General features: G+C 36.5%; 1 protein-coding gene across 3 annotated transcripts in view; it reads right to left on the reverse strand.

The window, feature by feature from the left end:
• The window catches only part of bmp2k (BMP2 inducible kinase), a 45,981-nt gene that overhangs the window by 4,123 nt on the left and 22,592 nt on the right, over positions 1 to 19,266 (reverse strand). For 2 of the 3 annotated variants that reach the window (XM_039659583.2, XM_039659582.2), the window contains exons 4-15: positions 18,924 to 19,066; positions 16,394 to 16,515; positions 15,282 to 15,363; positions 14,492 to 14,624; positions 13,873 to 13,976; positions 13,115 to 13,194; positions 12,871 to 13,019; positions 12,570 to 12,760; positions 8,665 to 8,793; positions 7,450 to 7,601; positions 5,085 to 5,242; positions 4,745 to 4,864 (exon numbers count right to left, since the gene is read on the reverse strand). In XM_039659583.2, the coding sequence (XP_039515517.2) occupies positions 4,745 to 4,864; positions 5,085 to 5,242; positions 7,450 to 7,601; positions 8,665 to 8,793; positions 12,570 to 12,760; positions 12,871 to 13,019; positions 13,115 to 13,194; positions 13,873 to 13,976; positions 14,492 to 14,624; positions 15,282 to 15,363; positions 16,394 to 16,515; positions 18,924 to 19,066 (1,563 nt within the window). The remainder of the gene's footprint in view (positions 1 to 4,744; positions 4,865 to 5,084; positions 5,243 to 7,449; positions 7,602 to 8,664; positions 8,794 to 12,569; positions 12,761 to 12,870; positions 13,020 to 13,114; positions 13,195 to 13,872; positions 13,977 to 14,491; positions 14,625 to 15,281; positions 15,364 to 16,393; positions 16,516 to 18,923; positions 19,067 to 19,266) is intronic. The other variant, XM_089130211.1, reaches the window with a different exon arrangement.

Below are 19,266 nucleotides of genomic sequence, written 5' to 3' on the forward strand. Positions count from 1 at the left end.
ATTTTTATTTAAAAATGGAGTTGAAAAACTATTACATTTAATCACAAATCTGTTTTTCTACGGCAGTCTCGCCTGACGCATGTGTTAAATTACCCACAGGCAAGATTTTGGAAATTGTGCAAAACATTGAAACTAAAATGGACTATTTATTACTTGTTCCTCGTGTAATTAGTTTAAGCTGGTATATCTTACTTCAGCATATCATAATATTTGTCAACATGTATAATTATTGAGATATTTGTCTAATTTCAAAAGACTGAATTTCTCAACATGCTTAGGCATTGCCATCCTCCCCCTGCTGAGCAGGCAGAGCTGCGGATCTGTTATCATCAAAACCATCCAAACTGGCAGAGCAAGACACAGAATTAGCCAAACCTAGCTCTATGTATATGATGAAGTCCAGAAATATATAAATAAATCAGTTAAATAACTAATTAAATAACAACTACTACTACAACAATTATGATAGTTACTAGTGGCTGGGGGAAGGGCTAAAGAAGCACAAGAACAGCATGGGAGGAAAAAAAAAACAAACTGGTGATTTTCGAAGAAATCTGAAGCTTAGAAGAAAAAAAAATATACAAGCAGACTGTTTAGGCTGTCCGGATTACAACTCATCTAATCACGCCTACCTCCTGGAATACAACAAACCACAGTACAGCATAATGGAACATCCTTAATCATATAAGAAGATCGGAACCAGAAGAAGAATATTGAGTGTTCTTTTCCAGGCCCATGCGATTACACGCTGACGACAGCTCGAGTGAAAACGGCCAGAGCAAGTAATATCTAAGCATGTGGATGTCCAGACCTCTCCTAGCTTTGCTTGAATCAGGAACATAATGGAAATGTCATATGAAAGCCACACATCCATCCAGTGGATTACCCAGACCTCCCTTCATCCAGCTCAGCAGATGCTAAGCTGATTGTCTTTTTGTCTTCACAATATATGCAAACGATTTGCAGACACAGTCGGATACGCTTCAATAGTTCATTGTCTCTTACCTCATTATGTCCAAATGCCTCTCTTGTACATGCAACTTTACCAGGCAATCACAATATCTGAATTGAGTTCATACAGAGATTGTTTATTCTATTGTTTAAGCGCCATTTTAATGTTTCCCCCACCAATGACGAGTTAACTGCTTAATCAAGATTTAAGGGATAAAGCTTACAAATAAAACAGAACATCCACAGCACATAATTGGTCTTAAACGTAATCATACATTTAGCATACTAGACTCAAATTTAAAACGAGATAGCCTACTCCAATAGGGTTTCATTCAACCATTGTTCAAAAAAGGCTCCAGTGCATGCAAGCTTTGTTTTACCCTGTTAAAGGGGGGTTGTGAAGTCTTGCAATATAGCTTAATTAAGAAGAAGTCCAAGGGAGAATTTTACATGTTCTGAACACATTTTATAATAAATGGTAAAAATCAAGTTTTTATATGTGGTGTTTTCAATATGAGCAAATTCATGTCAACACCATTACTAAGTATTTTCACTTTAAAACTGCAGTGAAAAAAACAAAACAGTCTCAAAGCGCGGATTGAAATCGCTGCCGTTTCTTACGTCAGAAACTAGTATCTTGTAACCGTTCACGTCAACGTGTGGGCGGGCTTTATCATCTCAAGATTAAGGTTATCAAAGGGGTATCCTGGGTATATTGTTCTGCTGATAAGAATAATTGGGTGCATTTAGCAATATATCTGAATTATGTATATGATGTATTACAATGTTATGCTATATGCCTTTTTCCACTGATGTTCTAAGTTGTTCAAAGCATTTGTAAGGATGCTGAACATGGTTTATGTAACATTAACACAATATTAGCTGTTTGATATCATATTAATTAAAGTTATGTGCTCAACATTATAGAGAGCGATACATAAAACGCATTACTATTCTGATACATCGATTTGTATCGAGTGAGTGGAGACCCCCCCTCAAAAAAAAAAGAGATTAGTGACAAAGCCTGTTGAAGTCATTTCATTAAGTGAGTAGCAGTCTTTATCCCTTATATATAACATTTTAATTGGAAAAGCATAATGTTAAGACCTTTTTCATAAGTAAAAAATGAAATAGATCAATGTTATTCAGTTTAGAATAAATGTTTTAGACAAAGACAGCCATGCTATTATATAACAGGAGGAACATCTTGCTCTAGTGGTATAAAGGTGGAAGACATCAGAACTTCTTAAAGCATTAGTCAAATGCTCCTGATATGAGCTTCTATAACAAAAATCAACAAATATAACATTGCTTTTAAATAAGCTTTATTTATAATTAGCATTGTATAAAGAAACATACATTATGATACATGAGTATTTGCATCAGTTTGTCAACTGAACATTAACAGCTTATGCAACTGATGCTGTATGCAAGTATGTACAGATGAGAGGTCACTGAGGAATGGTGGGGCTATGAACTTTTGTCATCTACAGGAACATATGCAAGAAAACAAACAGTGTGTTACACAGCTCGGACACCTGTACCATGATTTCTGGGGCAACATGAGGCATGAGTTGAAGCTGTTATAGGAGAAACTTTTTGTACTAGTGTCAAAGAAACCAATTAGAAATACTAAAAACAACAGTATCCTACAACTCCAATATGCAAGTGGATTATTAATTCTCAACAGATGTTCTGCTTACACTCGCTCAATAGTTTACAATATGGCTATATACTTACAAGATCACACGTCAGTTTTAACTGTCCACCAATATCCCACTCAATCAAGATGTCTCTGAAAATGGCTGTCTTTATCTAATACAAAATGGTAACAAACACATTAAACTTGGAAAAAAAAAAATATATATATATATAAAAAACAAAAACAAAACAATGCTACCAAAAAAATGTTGTGATAAAGCAAAGTAACTTGAGTGGGTGATGAGATGAATGAGAACATCAAATTAGGAATCCAAACACGGATTCGCTAAACTTTATGGTCTACTTACCGTTGGGAAAACAAAGGTTCAGTAAACATTATGGTAAGCCCTTATGTAAACTATTACTAAATGCATTGGAAAAAGTACCAATATGTGCTGACAAGGAATACATGTGACATTTGCCATTAATTAAGGCTCAATGCTGCCAACATGAGTGAGACAGCAACAAATGGCATGTGATATGTCTGTGGTGTGGTTACCAGTGCTAACATGTAAAAAGGCTCATACATTATTAGACATAGCGTTTTCTAAAAAAAAAAAAAAAAAAAAAAAATCATCTATTGACCAGAAAAGAGTTCTGGCATAGGCTACATAATAATAAGACATCACATTATGCAAAAGAATGAAAAAAAGGGGCTGCCAACTCTTAGATGCTTCTGTAGATGCAACAGTTTCTGATTATTCGGCTAACCTCCCTCAAGTTAACCTGCCAATGTTCCCTAAATTGGCAACTTAAAGTATCTTCACAGTAAATTACAGAAAGGAAAAAAAATAAGTCTCAATGAGGAATTTAAAGCCAACTCTTAACACTGGAAGAGAGAGACTTGTTCAAATCCATGAAAAATTGGCATTTTTACAAGTAAACAAAGTGAATATGAGGATATAGCTGGAAATTTTCTATGGTCTGAGGTCCATAGAAATTGTACCTGAGAACTTTTGGCACTCACTGTTAGTTGCCATAAACAACTTGCTATCAAGCATAATGTAGCTAACTGATCTGAAGAAAGAAGAAAAAAATCTAGTAAGTGGAAAATTAGGTTGCTCAAGAAAATCTATTCTATCATGCCAACCTGATGCCTACATGCCAAAATATTTGGGGGGAAAAATAAAGAAAATTCCCTTAAACTCATACATTGTCTTTTCCTAACTTAAGGAAAACCACCTTTTTCTGCTCTGTTCAATATAAAAATATTAACATAAAAATGTGGGTCCTGAGAGAGAAAAAAAATAAACTGACAAAGCAAATAAAGTCTAGAGAACAATCCACACTGATAATACGATTAGACTTGCACATACATGCTGTAGTAAAACTGCACCACTATCTAAGAGTTAGTCCAAACTATTACAACTAAATCTATTAAAATGATAAAAAAAAGATGCAGATGTGAAGAGCATAGCACAAATTCACAACTGTAATATTGAAAGTGCAGAAACAAACCAAAATTAAAGCTTAAAAAAAATTACAAATAATAAAAGAAGAAAAAAACAATACATGGCATCAGCAACAAGCTTAAAGCTGTGGTTTTGTGAAGTATAAACAAATCCCTAAAATAAAAATAAAAAACACTTAAACCACCGTATCATGCAAGTCTATATTTGTCATCTCTTATAGTTTCAAATGTAAATTTTGCATTATTTTATAATCTGAATATTCTTTCTATTTCTATGCTTGCATTTTACTATTGATAATTCCCAGCCTGCCTTATCTATATCTAAATCTATGCATGTACCCGATATATAGTGTCTTATTAAATTCTTATTTTATGAACAGTGAGATAGAATCAAAAACAGTTTTCTAAGTTTGTTGAAATGCCAAGCTTATAAGTGTCTATATATGTATATATTTAAAGTGGTTAAAGGAATAAATGGTAACATTGATTCGGGTTGTCTCCCGACTCCAGATGTGACAGAGATATGTGGTGTAGAGGCGCCACATCCAGCGAGCAGAGAGACAGAAAGAGGTTCGGGAAGAGCAGGGATAGGGGAGCACAGACATGAGGAGAGAAGAGGACGACGACGTTAAACAGGGAACTTTGGTGAGGGTCCTTTTTGAGCCGGCTGCTAGAACTTGCCTGCGTTGGCCAGGAAGGGCACTGAGCCAAATGGATCCTCAGGGAGTGAGGGCTGCAGTACCGGCTGCTGTCTGTCTATGCTGCTGGCCTCCATGCTGACAGATCGCTCTACTGGCTTTTCTGTGGGGAACAACGGACACACAGAAAGTGTTAATTTAGCAATAAAGCAGGATGTGTATGCCCTCTGCTGGAGAGGGTGTAGAATTATACTAGAAGAGGATAGATTTATGGATGCAATTCTAAAACAGACTCAAAGAAAGAGATGGAGAGAACTGCATTGAAAGCCACTGGGACATTTAAAATGCTCATGATCTACAAAAAGACACACAGAGACACTTGCTTGCTCTTAGAAGGTCAAACTCTCGATCGAGAAGCTCTTCTTCTGTGAGTTTGGAGAAATTGTCTTCTCCAAATGGGTTCCATCCAGACATATCAGGAGGGTTATTGACAGTCTGAGGAAAAGGGCTCAGGACCTCCACAGTGGACACTGGGTTTCTACTACAAAACAAAAGGGAACAATGCCACACATGTAAATAGCTGTACTCACACATATATATATATATATATATATATATATATATATATATATACACATATACACATATACATATATATATATATACACACACAGATCAATATTTCGTGTCTAATTATTTACTTTTGTGGCAAGTAGCCATGTAAAAAGCGGGATAATGTACATCTAGCCGGTTGTCATCTCAGAATAAACCCCTTATCACCCTATCGGTTGCAACTGGCTGGATGTACATTATCCCTTATTTAATTAATGCATCACGGATCCAGTGCAGACACTTTTATTCAGCTGTTACACATACATTCACTTATGACATAACCGACTGTTTTTATGAGGATATTTTGATACATTATACTGACAAAAGTAAACAATAAGTCCGCACACCAGAAGATGCTCCTACGAAAATGTAATGGTTGCTCATCACGTGTACATATAACGTTTCGGGCCACTAGCCCTTCAAGGAATTAAATTTTCCATAAAATTTTCGTAGGAGTATCTTCTGGTGTGCGGACTTATTGTTTACTTTTTGTTGCTACCAGTGTTGTAGTCGAGACCACCTCACTCGATTCAGAGTCGACACCGAGACCAGAGAGAGTTGAGTCCGAGTCAAGACCGAGTCCATAGAGAGTCGAGTCCGAGACCAGAGACGGTCGAGTCCGAGTCGAGACCGAGAGCCGTGAGGGTTGATTACCTAATTTACTTTTATTTACTTAGAGAAATCCTTTTTTTTTTTTTTTACTGAATTTACTTAGAGTTTAAAAAATATGATCAGTTTAGGGTAAAAAGGCCACATAGTAGGTGGTGTTAAAAGTAATTTTATTACAATTTGTCATGCGCAGTTGCGCACTAGAAAATCACCAATCACTGGGCGTGTCAATCAATTTAAAGAAATATTTTATTAACATACATTAATAATCATGAAAAATATTTTTAATTGAACTCGAGTGGACTCGGGAATAATTCCGAGTCCTAAAAAAAAAAATTTTCAAGTACGAGTCAATTCCGAGTCCAAATGGACACGAGTCCATGACAAGACCAAGACCATTAAAATATGGTCTCGAGTACTACAACACTGGTTGCTACCTTACTGCCCAGCACCCAGTTTTATTGTTTTGGATGTGCATGCTACACCTTTTGAACTACATTATACTGACACTCAAGTTTAGTATCACGCAGTATACAGTATGAGAGGCGGCTTTCTGTGCACATGCTTTGAATGTGTGTAAAGCAGAGAAAACAGCGCCTGAGTCGTCTTGTGATAAAAGCCATAATATAAAAGTAAATTAGGGATGGGCAGCGATTAATCACATCCAAAATAAAAGTTTGTGTTTACATAATATATGTGTGTGTGTGGTGTGTATAATTAATTTGTATATATATATATATATATATATATATATGAAGAGTTCAGATGCAAAAGCCTCTAAGTGCCATTTGAAATTTTCTTTTAGAATGATCATTTTTATTAAGCTTGTATATTTAAGTTCAGAGATTTCACTTAAATGGCAATAATTACCTATTAATTGTTATTTAAGTGAAATTACTGAACTTAAATATACAAGTTTGATAAAAATCATCATTAAAGAAGAAAATTTCAAATGGCATTTAGAGGCTTTTGCATCTGAACTCTTCATATATAAATATCCACACATGCATGTATGTATTTAAGAAAAATGTGTTATTAATACATCAAATATTTATTTTTATATATAATATTCATTATGTATAAATATATATAAAGGATGTACACGCAAATATTTCTTAAATATATACATTCGTGTGTGTGTATTTACATATACAAATTAATTATACACACTACACACACATATATTGTGTAAACACAAACTTTTATTTTGGATGCGATTAATCGCGATTAATTGTTGCCCATCCCTAGCTTGAATGGTTTAGAATCACATTAAAATCACTTTCTGTGAGCACACTTTGCATGTGTGCAGCACAGAAAAACGCTGCATGGGTCGTCTTGCCCTTGGATAGTTGAAAGTCATATTTAATGCATACAAAGGAATCGATAAGAGAAATCGAAATGCGCATCTTATCGAATCCCAGGTTTTTGGGAATTTTGGTACCTCGATACTCAACCCCATCTATGACAGGACCAAAATGGCAAACTAAGACAAAAATCAACATCAGTAATAATGTCCAAGGTGCTTGCCTGATGTTAGTGAAGGGGGTCTCTACTGGAGAAGGTGTGGCAGGGTTATAGGAGCTCAGCGGGGCCTGGAACTCCAGTGGGGAGATATAGGACAACTGCTGGACTGGAGCACACTGCTGCTGCTGAACAAAGGCCTGCTGGTACTGATGCATCTGTAAGAAGACAGGCAAAAGAACTTAGTCAAACTAGTAATCTACGGCACACAGGCCTGCTGTTGTGTGCTAGTGCTCAGAACTTCACTTTGACAATATACAAGGGACAGCGAATATCACACCTGAGTTATAATACTATTGCAGAATTTGTTGTGTTGCTTGGATAATTGTTGCAATGGACTATCCCCTCCTTTAAGATGGAAGCTTTAAGATGAACTGCAAGTAACTAAAATCGATTTCATGTTCATTGATATCTTTCTTATCTTATTAACTCTTTTTTTATCGATGTTTGAGAAATTAAAAATTCCCCCCCCCCCCCCCCCCCCGAGGATTAATAAAGTAAATCAAATCTGACAAGTAGTTGTGTAATAAACAGGATATAATATGCATTATTGCCAAATATAACATTTTATGGTAATTCAAGACCTGTCAATACTGGATATTTTGTGATAATGGCTGTTCATCATCACTTACTTACCTTTCCACTTAATATAAAAGTGTGCTTTCTCCATACAAAATGACCATGAGGACATAGGGAAAGAATAAAAGACAGAAAGAGCGACAGAGCTCTTTGAATTTCCCTACAGTGTAATTGCCTCATATGTTACAATTTAACAGAGAATCGGTCGATTTCACCACACCATTCAATCCCCTGATGCTTTTGCATGGAGCAGATTGCATCTGAAATTAAACAGATGGTAACCATTCGGTGGAAAATGAGCTAAAAATTGCACCGCCTTAAAATGATGTATTTAGCGAAAGTCAGTTAACAACATTTCCTCTTTTAGCGCAAATACAATTCAAAGGAATTATTGACGGTTATGATTGGGCAACATTAACTTGCATGGAGAAACAGTTTGGCACCGTTTCAGTGAGTGAGTCAAAGTCAAAGACAGTCTAATTTCACTATCCTTCTCAATGCAGTTTAAATTCCTTCATGACATTCGTTTAAGTATAAATCTCTCCTATATTAAAACTGCATCTATTTCAAATGTGGCAAAATTCCTCATTAAACAGCGAATAAATGGCCCTGCCACTAATGTCGTGGGTGTATCCGTCTCACCAGGGCAGTGTAGTGAGCCTGCTGTTGCTGCTGGGATTGATATATGGGCTGCTGCTGCATCATCATCTGCTGCTGAAGCATATGCTGCTGCTGCTGCATCTGAAGACTCTGTTGCATGGCCTGATGATACTGCCAGAGAAAGAGAGAGAGAGAGAGATGAGCATGGGAGTTTACTTTATGCTTCTCAATATGTTCAGTACCACAGTGTTATCATAGGGTTCACATCGCACGGTACAAACCTACAACATCATACATTTAAAATTCAGGGCAGCAGGCTTGAACTCTAAACAACAGGACATTTAACATGGAGTGATCACAACACTGACAATTTCTTTGCAATTGGAATGAGCACTAGACTGGCAGAAAGTGATTCAATATGCAAATGTTTCCTTTAAACAGCATTTTGCAGTGAATAAGAAAGCAATGATTAATTAAATAAGGCATTAAATCAAATTCGACATGATATACTTTGTTAGCGCACATTATTAGTCTTATGAATAATTGTGAACAATTTTTTTTTTCTTTGTCATGGTAATCTTTCATCAAAATCTGAAAATTTGCTTCTGCTCAAGAATGCCGTTCTCTCTTTGATGACGCCAGTTTGACCACTTGGGTAGAATATCCTTAAAGGGATACTCCACTTTTTTTGGAAATAGGCTCATTTTACCACTCCCCCAGAGTTAAACAGTTGGGTTTTACCGTTTTCAAATCCATTCAGCCGATTTTCTGATATTTAGAAGAATATCAGTAACCAGACAGTTTCTGGTCTCATGGAATGAGCCTATTTCCAAAAAAAGTGGAGTATCCCTTTAACAACTCCCCTCCACCTGTCATTCTGAATGAGCAGGAAATGGAGAGGAAGTGCCCTAAAATAAAACCCTGCCTTACTAAAATATAGTAGGTTGCAACTTCCAATTCACATGGACTTAAAAGGTGCAACATAATCTACATAGTCTTACATCACAAAAAGGGATGTGTATGAAGTAAAATCACAAAAACAAATGTTTTTGAAACAAAAAAGCTTGTTGAATAGCACTAATTGAAAAACAAATACGTATCGCATCAACCGTATTGCCTATGCTTTCATTTTAATGCATTGTACTTTTAGGGCTTAAATTTTATGGGCTGAAATTCAACATGGTTGTATATTTAAGCAGAGAATATTTTAATTCAAAACATTTCACACATTTTCATTATTAAAAAATTCAATAATCAAAATGTTCATTCTGTTAAAAAATACAACCCATAATATTCAACGGGCAAAATTTTCAGTCCATTTTATTTTGTTTTACCATTCGCTTCCTTAAATTCAGTGGTTCAAATTTGAGGCAAATTCAACACAGCACATTCAGGAACTGCAGGAATATCATCAATAGATTGCCAATTCATAATCTCTATTTGCTGGTAGTAGACCTCACCAGCAGGGGGTGCAAGCGACTGTTGACGAAAACTAGAGCAACAGGTGAGAGCCATTCATTCATAAATATTGTCAAATTATCAGGGTCAGTAGTAGTTATGGAAAAGCTGATAAAGAGATTGTAATGTTATTCCACAATGCTGACGATCATATCAAATCTGAGGTAGTAGACACATTTCTCTCGGTTGTTCAGTTTCCTTAACCTTTTATCAAACTAGGGATTCCCTCGTCATTCTACAGGATTCCCACCTTCGTATTTTTAACATTGCATAATGGACTAATACAGTGATATAAAACCCCAAACTCACACCTTATTAGGAATTTAGGCTACGCTTTATAGGAACAGGCAAGCAGATAGATTCAGAATATGAACATGCTAAGTATTTTCCAGTGAAATAGGATTGAAATAGGATTCCAGAGAAATGGGTTGACATTGAACGTTTGATATTTGCAAGTTAAGGGACAGTCTCTAAAAGTTACATATGACATGGGAATACAGGTTTCTAACTTCAATAGCATTTGAAGAGAATGTCTAAAAGTCATAAAGCACACCTTTTAGATAGTTGATGATAAAAAAAATAAACAGTTGAAACGTGTAATTATAGCTATTTTTTGACTACCGCATGAGCTCATGTTTATTTATTTAACATCAACAATCTTAACAAAAGTTCACCAAAAAATTAAGCAAAATTAGCATTTTGATGACTTTTGCTGACAAAAATCCTTTACATAGATTACCGACATTGTAACAATGCTGGATGAAAATCGGCGATTGTATCTTAAGAATGCTAATAGTTTTAGAGTTGATCTTATTGTTAATTCATCCATGCTTTTTTTCGTACTTGTACATCAAAAATGTCATAACTTCTGGTTCCAGTGAAACAAAAGACTTCGATCTGGTAACATATGCCGGACTTCTCCAATAATTTAACAGACTTTAACCCTGCCCATTTCCAACAAATCGACTGCTTTCATCCAATCAAAAAATGAAGGACAGAACCAATCCCCACCCTACAACTTTTTTTTCTTGATAATCCATTTATCGTATATGTAGGTACGTCACAATATTGACGAGTAAAGATCTGCTCGTTAAATTGTGACGTAGAGAGATGCATGATTAACTAGAGAACCAGCAGTTGTGCACTGATGGTCAAATAACATTTTTTTTTTTTTTCAGAGTATATTATCCACAAGTTTCCTACGCCCCATGAGGCCTTGCGTCAAAAGTGGGCGCGACTTCCGGTTGGAAGTAAACAAAGCGCTACTTGACATGCTTGACACTCGTTCATTCAATAGTTGACAGTCATTCAAGTTATAGCGATCCAAACTAGCTAACGATGTGGGAACACAACCTCAACGAAATTAAAAAGGGTGAAATAACAGTACCTTTACCCTCCGCAGTAGTTGATTGGGAGTATTATAATAACATTATTAATAATCAATACTCATCAAGGCATGGTGACAGACAGTTGTGCGAGCTGACAAACAATTAAAATAAAAAAATACACACTTAGTCATTGTGCTTTGGAGTTTATTCAAAATTATAAATGAATGTGCTGCTTGAATACATTAACTGGCACATTTGGTATTCTGTCAACACAGGCTTTGATCCTGAGTTTAGATGTAACATCAGTAGAGAACAGCCAAACACATGCTGATAGTTTATAGAACATTAAGAATTTAAAGAAATGTACACAGGAAGATTCGTCGTCTTTTGGGAGGTGATGGAAACTACAGTCGTTGGCAGGATCACTCAGTCTGATTTCGTTTTCAGCTTATGTTCAAAACAATCCCGTTTATGCCACTAAATTAGTTTAGTCCGGTTATACATACAACCGCGAACAGCACATGTTGTCCCTGAGCTCCGTAACGACATCTCTCATAAAGATTTGCGTCTTTAAATAGTAAAATAATTCTCCGAAAAACAGCTAGCCTCTTCGCTAACTAACACACAAAATACCATTGGAATGCTACTTCCGCCGCGTCACCGGAAGTTTCACCCACTTTATTTTTTACAGGAGCGCCCCTCGGAAACTTGTGGATAGATCACAGATTTGAGCCGTTTCTGAATCTAATACCAATCAAATTAATGTTCTCAAACTAGGAAGTCATTCCTTAAAAACAAAATAAAAAATGTATGTAATGTTTATCAGACAACTAAAATAGCTGAACGTAAATTGTTCCACCATATTCTTGGTGGTTTATCATGTGTAAACAAAGTAGTCATATGCTCATCAGAAGACCACAATGTTTAATCCAAAAAAGAACCAACTGACTGTCATAGAAGGTCAAAGCACACACAAACTATTTATGCCACTGGGATTTTACACAATTACTTAACTGGGTCAGTAAAAATAAAACATTATATGCATCTGATGCAGATATGAACCCTGGAATATGCGCTTGAGTCATTTTTAAAGATCTGCAGGAAATTATTTAAACATATCTACAAAGAACACTGTTCTTGACCTCCTGAGGCACTCATTACCTGTTGCATGTACTGTAGCTGCTGTGCAGTGACCTGCTGTTGGTGGTGGATATTGTGCTGTTGCTGCTGCTGCTGTTGTTGATGATGTAGCTGTTGTAGTCGAAGGTCGCCAGGTTGCAGTTGCTGTAACACTCTGTTCTGTTGACTGTTACTCGGCATCTGCGCCGCCGACTGCTGCCCATTTCCAGGAGCTGAGACAGGCACACATACAGTATACAGTCAAAGCTTACAGTATTTCTCCAGAGGAAAAAAAATACAGAACACATTCCATAATTAAGGAAACAAGGATTATATTGTTCACCTTTCTGGCCGTTGCCAACCGTATCTGAGGATACAGTCATTTTCACAGGAGTTACAGAGCTGGACAAGGGCAAAACATTAGTATTGGCAGCTTTGGGTCTTTGCCTGGGTGCGATTGATGTTTCTGTTGGTCCAACTGAATCTGTTATTCTAATGAAAAGGAAATGAAAAAAAAAAAAAGCAACTTAACTGGTTTGTTGAATTCAAATAATCTGAAAGCTCACACACAAAAGCTCTAAGGGTACCTGGCTTTTGTCAGGCTCTTCTTAGCAGCAATATCACTAGCAGTAAGTGGGTCCGGCAATGAGGTGGGAAGGGGAGAGTTCTGTGTGGCAGAAAAAGAAAAAGCTCTGAATTATAATAACAACAATAACTATCAATTCAATTAACTTCCCATAATCTATGGCTACACTCACACTGTGTGTCCATATTTGCAAATGTGTATAGCAACTCTTGGTGCTCTTTGTTTTTTTGTGTTTTTTTTTTTTGCAATATCTGTATTGGTCTCTATGGCAATGCTGTTGTGTAGGTGTGTCAATGCCAAAAAAACAACAACTATACAGTTTGCAGTACAGAAGTTGTCTTATGTCAACATTGCAGTCTTGTAGGAGGCTGGAATGTGCAGCTTTATTCACTGCTGCCATCTCCACCGGTCTCAAAATTCAAAGAGTTGTGTAGACCAGGCTGACTAGCAATATGCTGTAATTTTCTGCTAAACCTCCTCTTAACAATACAATTGTTGTTTACTCCTGACATGTTTACATTTTAAGTGGCATGAGAAAGCAATGAAAAGCCTCTGAAATATGAGCAGTCGGATATGTGATTTGAATAGGATTTCAGGACACATGATTGCACCTTAGAATGGATTTTTAAAATTGTAATTTTTTTAATGTAATTTTTCTGCAGTTCACACTAGCTAAATAGAAATGGATTACAGTCGGATATGCACAAAAATCGAATTTGGACTGACAGTCTGAACAAGGCTTATGTGTGAGTAACTTACAAAAAGATTTGGCACTGGACACTCCTTTCCAGCTAACCAAAAGGCAAAGTGAGAAACTTGATAGATGTCAGGTCTCTCTTCTTGATCAGGCTCTAACATGTATCCTGTGTGGATGAAAGAAAATGGCCATAATCATTTATCCGATGAGGGTGCTTATATTTAATTTCAATCTAAATGCACGTTCACGAACAGACCCAAAAAATTAAATTCAGTCATTCATATCAAATGGAAAACAGCACATATAAGCACTTATAATACTTTCATGGTGCCAGGAAAATTATATAAACAGTCATAGAGACTCAAAGATTCTAACCAGCCCAATCACACGCCAAGCAATGGGAACCTTTCTAAAAATAAATATATCTTCCTTTATGTTTCAAGAACGTCATACAAGTTTTGAATGACCTAAGAGTGGGGAAATTACAGAATTTGAATTTTCGGGTGCATGATGTCAAGAGGAACTGTAGCGAGTGTGCAGTACCTCAATTATACCAGTGGGTGGAACTATTGTTAAGCTTGATTTTAAAAACTCCACCACAGCCTGTGTATGCACACCCACATTAAACCATCTTGCACAAAATAATTTCAAATCTCTTGGGAATATTTGAAAGCTGCTTACTTATTAAACAGTGCAACTTAGAGGAGAATTTTGAACCGTCCGGAACAGCAAAGGTTCCGTCACATATGGCAACTTGACTCTCCCCAAATGGAAGTGTGAAGAAACACAGCTTGTACAACAAGCATCCAAGCGCCTGGGAAAGAGAGAGAAAACAAGAAACTGTAATTCCACACAAAGACATGCAATACATCAGGTTTCACTGCTCTAATAATTAAATACTGCACTGTGTCAACACTTATAATGGCTGACAGCTGCTCTGTTTTGTACAGGACGAATTCTGAGAATTTTTTTCTATTTTCAGATGGAAAGGAACAAATGGGCAGGAAGTATTGTCATACATTTCCTCTTTCTACCAGAGCAAGTTCTGACACGATGACCATGAACTGCTACCATCTGCACTGGCGAAATTGATCACAATGTGAGCTTTCCACTGAAAAAGCTTCATGGGAACTGGCCCCTTCTTTTCTATTCAGTCCAGCATTTGTTTGGGAGGAAGAGCTGTGAAATAAGGCTAAGCTTTTTACCTTTTACAGCATGTCAAGTTAAAGAGGAAGTTTGCCTTCATGAGGCCCTCATTCCCGTCTTTACAACACTGGAAACTCTTTTCTTTGCTTCTTTCCATCAGGCACACATGCACATAACACTGCTCAGCTCTAGTAAACATGTGTAAAATATGTCTGACTGCATGTTACAGTATAACTTTAATAAAATCTACTCATTTCTACAGAGACAGAGAGAGACAGAGAGACAGAGAGAGAGAGAGAGAGATGTGTGAGTCCCCAGTGCCTACCCAGATATCAGCCTTTGTGGTGATGGCTTTCCCTTGGTACAAGTTAATCATCTCTGGGGCACGGTATGACAGAGTTGTGTACCTAAGCAGAGAATAATGAAAACAATGGAAGCTTTAAAAAGCACTAACTTCCTGGCAACGAAACAAGTAACAAGAAATTACATCATCTAGACAAGCTTCAAGGATTAGTTCATCTCAAAAATGAAAATTTCCTGATAATTTACTCAACCCCAATGCCATCCAAGATGTTCATGTCTTTCTTTCTTCAGTGGAAAAGAAATACGTTTTTTCAGGAAAACATTTCAGTACTTTTCTCCACACAATGGACATCAACGGTAACGATCAGTCATTTTCTAAAAAAATAAATAAATGTATATACTTTTTAACCACAATTGTTTGTCTTAGATAATTGTGGTTAAAAAGTATATACATTTTTTTTTTTTTTGAAAATGACAGATCGTTTCGCTAGATAAGTCCCCATTCCTCAGCTGGAATCGTGATTATCAGGAAATTTTCATTTTGAGTCGAACTAATCCTTCAACACTTTGTAAATTCACTTGCATAAGTGCGTTTTTTGTTTTGTTTTGTTTTTTACAAAAAAATGTTAAGAAACATTTCTAATTATCAATATTGAAATCAGTTGTTGCTTGAGTGCCAAATCAAAATATATTAAAATAAAATGTATTAAAATTAACCGTAATTTTCAAGATATTACTGTTTTTACTGTATTTAAAAAAATAAATTATTAATTGCAGTCTTGGTGAACATAAGAGACTTCTAAAAAGTTCTTACCAATGCCAAAAATATGTCATTAATTTGACACTGATAACATGAAACTGTATGGTAGTAAATTAATATACAGGCGAAGGTTTATCAAACAAAATTACTGCAGAATGACAAATTAGAATCAAGTTGTTCAGAGAGCTGTGTAATATTATTAATTATAATAATAGTAGTAGTAATAGTAAGTCCTCAAAGCTCAATCTTTTCCCAAATTCAGTGCAAGTAAAAACACACATACCCAACAAAGAATTGTCTGCAATGCTCAAATAAAAGGAAGGAAAGTACTAGTTGTAAATCCCACTGTAATTCAGAACTCTCCACTGTCTTACTTTTTGATCTCGTCCTCCACAGCAGCGATACCATCTTTATGTGGGAGCAAAACTTTGTGTGTGGCACTTCCAAAATCGCACAAAACGTAGTTTCCCTGGTCATTCAAGAGGAGATTTTCTACCTGTGAACACACATTTGTTAATCATCTTTGTTAATAGGTCCAACTACTGTAAGTTCCAACAGTCAAGAGACAAAGGCAGGAGAGAAATAAGGACATTTAGGCCATGTCCAATGAAGTCATATACACAAGTTTTTGAGCCATTTCCAGGGAGGCGCCATAACTCTACACAAATGCACTTAATTTTCGCCGGAAGTGGTTTGCGCAGCGTTAGCGTCTGATTTCGATGCTAGCTTGGTGCTGAACTGGGAGGGTAACATGATGATGTGGCCCAGCATAACAAACAGCATGATTTGCTCCTACTTAATGCAATCCATGGCAATAGATGGAAAAGCAATGGGCAATCTGAAAGCCTCCAAGGCATATCAACATCTGCACAGCAACAAAGTCGGTTTTGTTTATCTGAAAGCAAATGTAGAGCCTAGCCAGTGTTTGAACAATGCGTGGCATAATGCTTTGGGTGCTGGTAACTGAAGTTGGAGAAGTCAAAACTGCGGGATGCACATGGATGGGATCCTGTGGATGGTAACTAGATTATTTGACCATTGTTGCCTAGGCCTATGTCTTTTTTATTGTTGGTATCCGAACTACATCATAGGCTTCTTGGCTAGAGTGCAAAGTGTGTGTGTGTGCCATGATGATAAGAATAATAATGCATTTTCTTCATAAAGTGCATTTCTACAAGCCCAATGTTCTATACCGTAAAACTTCAAATAATAGCCGAGTTTTCACGCCTGGTGTGGCTACAGGTTTAGGTAAATTAAGGCCGGGTCTGTTTTTTAGTTTTGGGATGTATTTAACGTTAATCTAAAACCATCAGATCGTCATGTTTATGGTGACCGCCAAAGAACATTTGTCCTGCTAAGGCCTTTTTTGATTGGTGAGTGATGTAGAAAATAATGAGTGCTGTGTTTGATAGGGCACTTAACGAGCAGAGAGAGAGAGAGAGACCCGGCCGCACACGCGCATACTCTCACGTCTTAAAAAACACGAGCAAATCAGTGCTTTATCGGCACAACGGAGCTAGTTAGCAAAACAAACCCAGCCTCCCAGAATGAAAGTGGATTGCATCGATGGGAGGAGTTTAGGATTTAGAGCAGAAATGGCTCAAAAACTTGTGTATATAGTTTTAATATTGGTAATGATGTTTTTTTTTAAAAAAGCACAATAACATTTCTCAGCATATATTCTACATACCAATTTTCAACATATCAATGACTCTTTGGAAGCTTTTAAAGAAGCAATCTTTGATTAAACAGCTCTAATCATGTTGCTCCTAACACCACCCAAATGTTCAAATTTAATCAACTGTGTTAAAATACACAAAAAGAAGTAGTAACGACTCCGAGGTTGCACCTACTTCTTTTGGAACATCTTGAGAACATACTCCGTGAACATAAATGTTTATTGGAGTGGAAATCATGAGATCCTTGCTTATTTTTTTATTATTTTGCAGTACAACCGTGTTGAAAAACACATACATCCCCCGGTTTTATAGACTAAAATGCATCATTGAGCTGTTTTACCTGAAAGCAACTTGCACTGACATATCTTAAAATGTTTTTTTCTCAAGATGTACACAAGTAATGTTGTTTTCTAAGGCACGTTTACAAAAGCTACTAATGCCTAGTCCTGGCTTAATCTAAGCCCTGTCTGTGAAACCAGGCCTTAATGAACAAAAACAATATCTTAAATTTCTCATTCAAATCATATGTCTTGAATAAACACTTAAATGGACTATTCATATAGTACTTTCATGTCTTTTTTGGAGCTTGACCAGCAGTGGTCCTCTTCCCCTTATTTTACATGAAAAACAACAGCCCTGCATGACAAACGAGTAAACAAACGCATTTCTTTCGCTTCAGTGTTCAATAATTCCCTAATTATTTTAGACTGATTGGTTTTGACTGGTGGGGAAAAAGTGTTTGTTTGAATGGCACCATTGGCCTGTTCCCACACTTTTCTGCCAAAAGGGCGGACTTGTTTCTTTCAAGCACTGGTGTTTTTTACAGACACAGTATAGTCTTTGCACGGGTTTAACTAATGCTTGCCACTAATAATGTTTGTGAGCAGAGTGATTGGTTTGGAAGATCATGTCTGGTATCACTGTGTTGAACTGGTATGGTCAGGACATGGTTCCCTAAACCGATAAGGATTGTCCTAAATTTACCCTTTCAGCTAGTCAAACACAGCCAGACAAAAGAGAATCAGTGATAAGCCAGAGTGCCTTATACTTGCTATTCAAGATTTATGACATCACACAGATGAAAGCGCAGACACGTCAGTGCTTGTGTCTACAGCTTTCCACCTGCAGTGAACTTATTTAAATAGCTGCGAATAAACTGTATGCAAATCATTTATATCCAGAAATACCCTGTAGTTGTCTTACTAAAGCAGTTTCTGTGCTGTACCTTCAGGTCTCTGTGGATGATTGGAGTTTTACACTGGTGGAGTCTGGCAACAGCTTCACAGGCATCACAGAATATGTTGAGCACCTCCTCTTCAGTGAATCCTACACTCAGCCGTTGGTTCATCTGCTTCACCACCTGACCAGCTAGATGGCACATATTAATTTAGTCAACAAAGCAGGGGGCGTTAAGGAAAACCCAGACCTTGATATAATCCATTCATTTCAGATTTGTTCAGGGTTATTTTTGTATTAGAGTATTTATAAAAACAATACATATTAATTCTAATTAATTTTCATTTTTAGAGTAATTTTGTTATGTGATTGTCCTTTTAGTTTATTTTTTT

This window comes from Pimephales promelas, chromosome 4, assembly GCF_988280905.1.
Source record: "Pimephales promelas chromosome 4, fPimPro1.hap1.1, whole genome shotgun sequence".
Taxonomy (NCBI): Eukaryota; Metazoa; Chordata; class Actinopteri; order Cypriniformes; family Leuciscidae; genus Pimephales; species Pimephales promelas.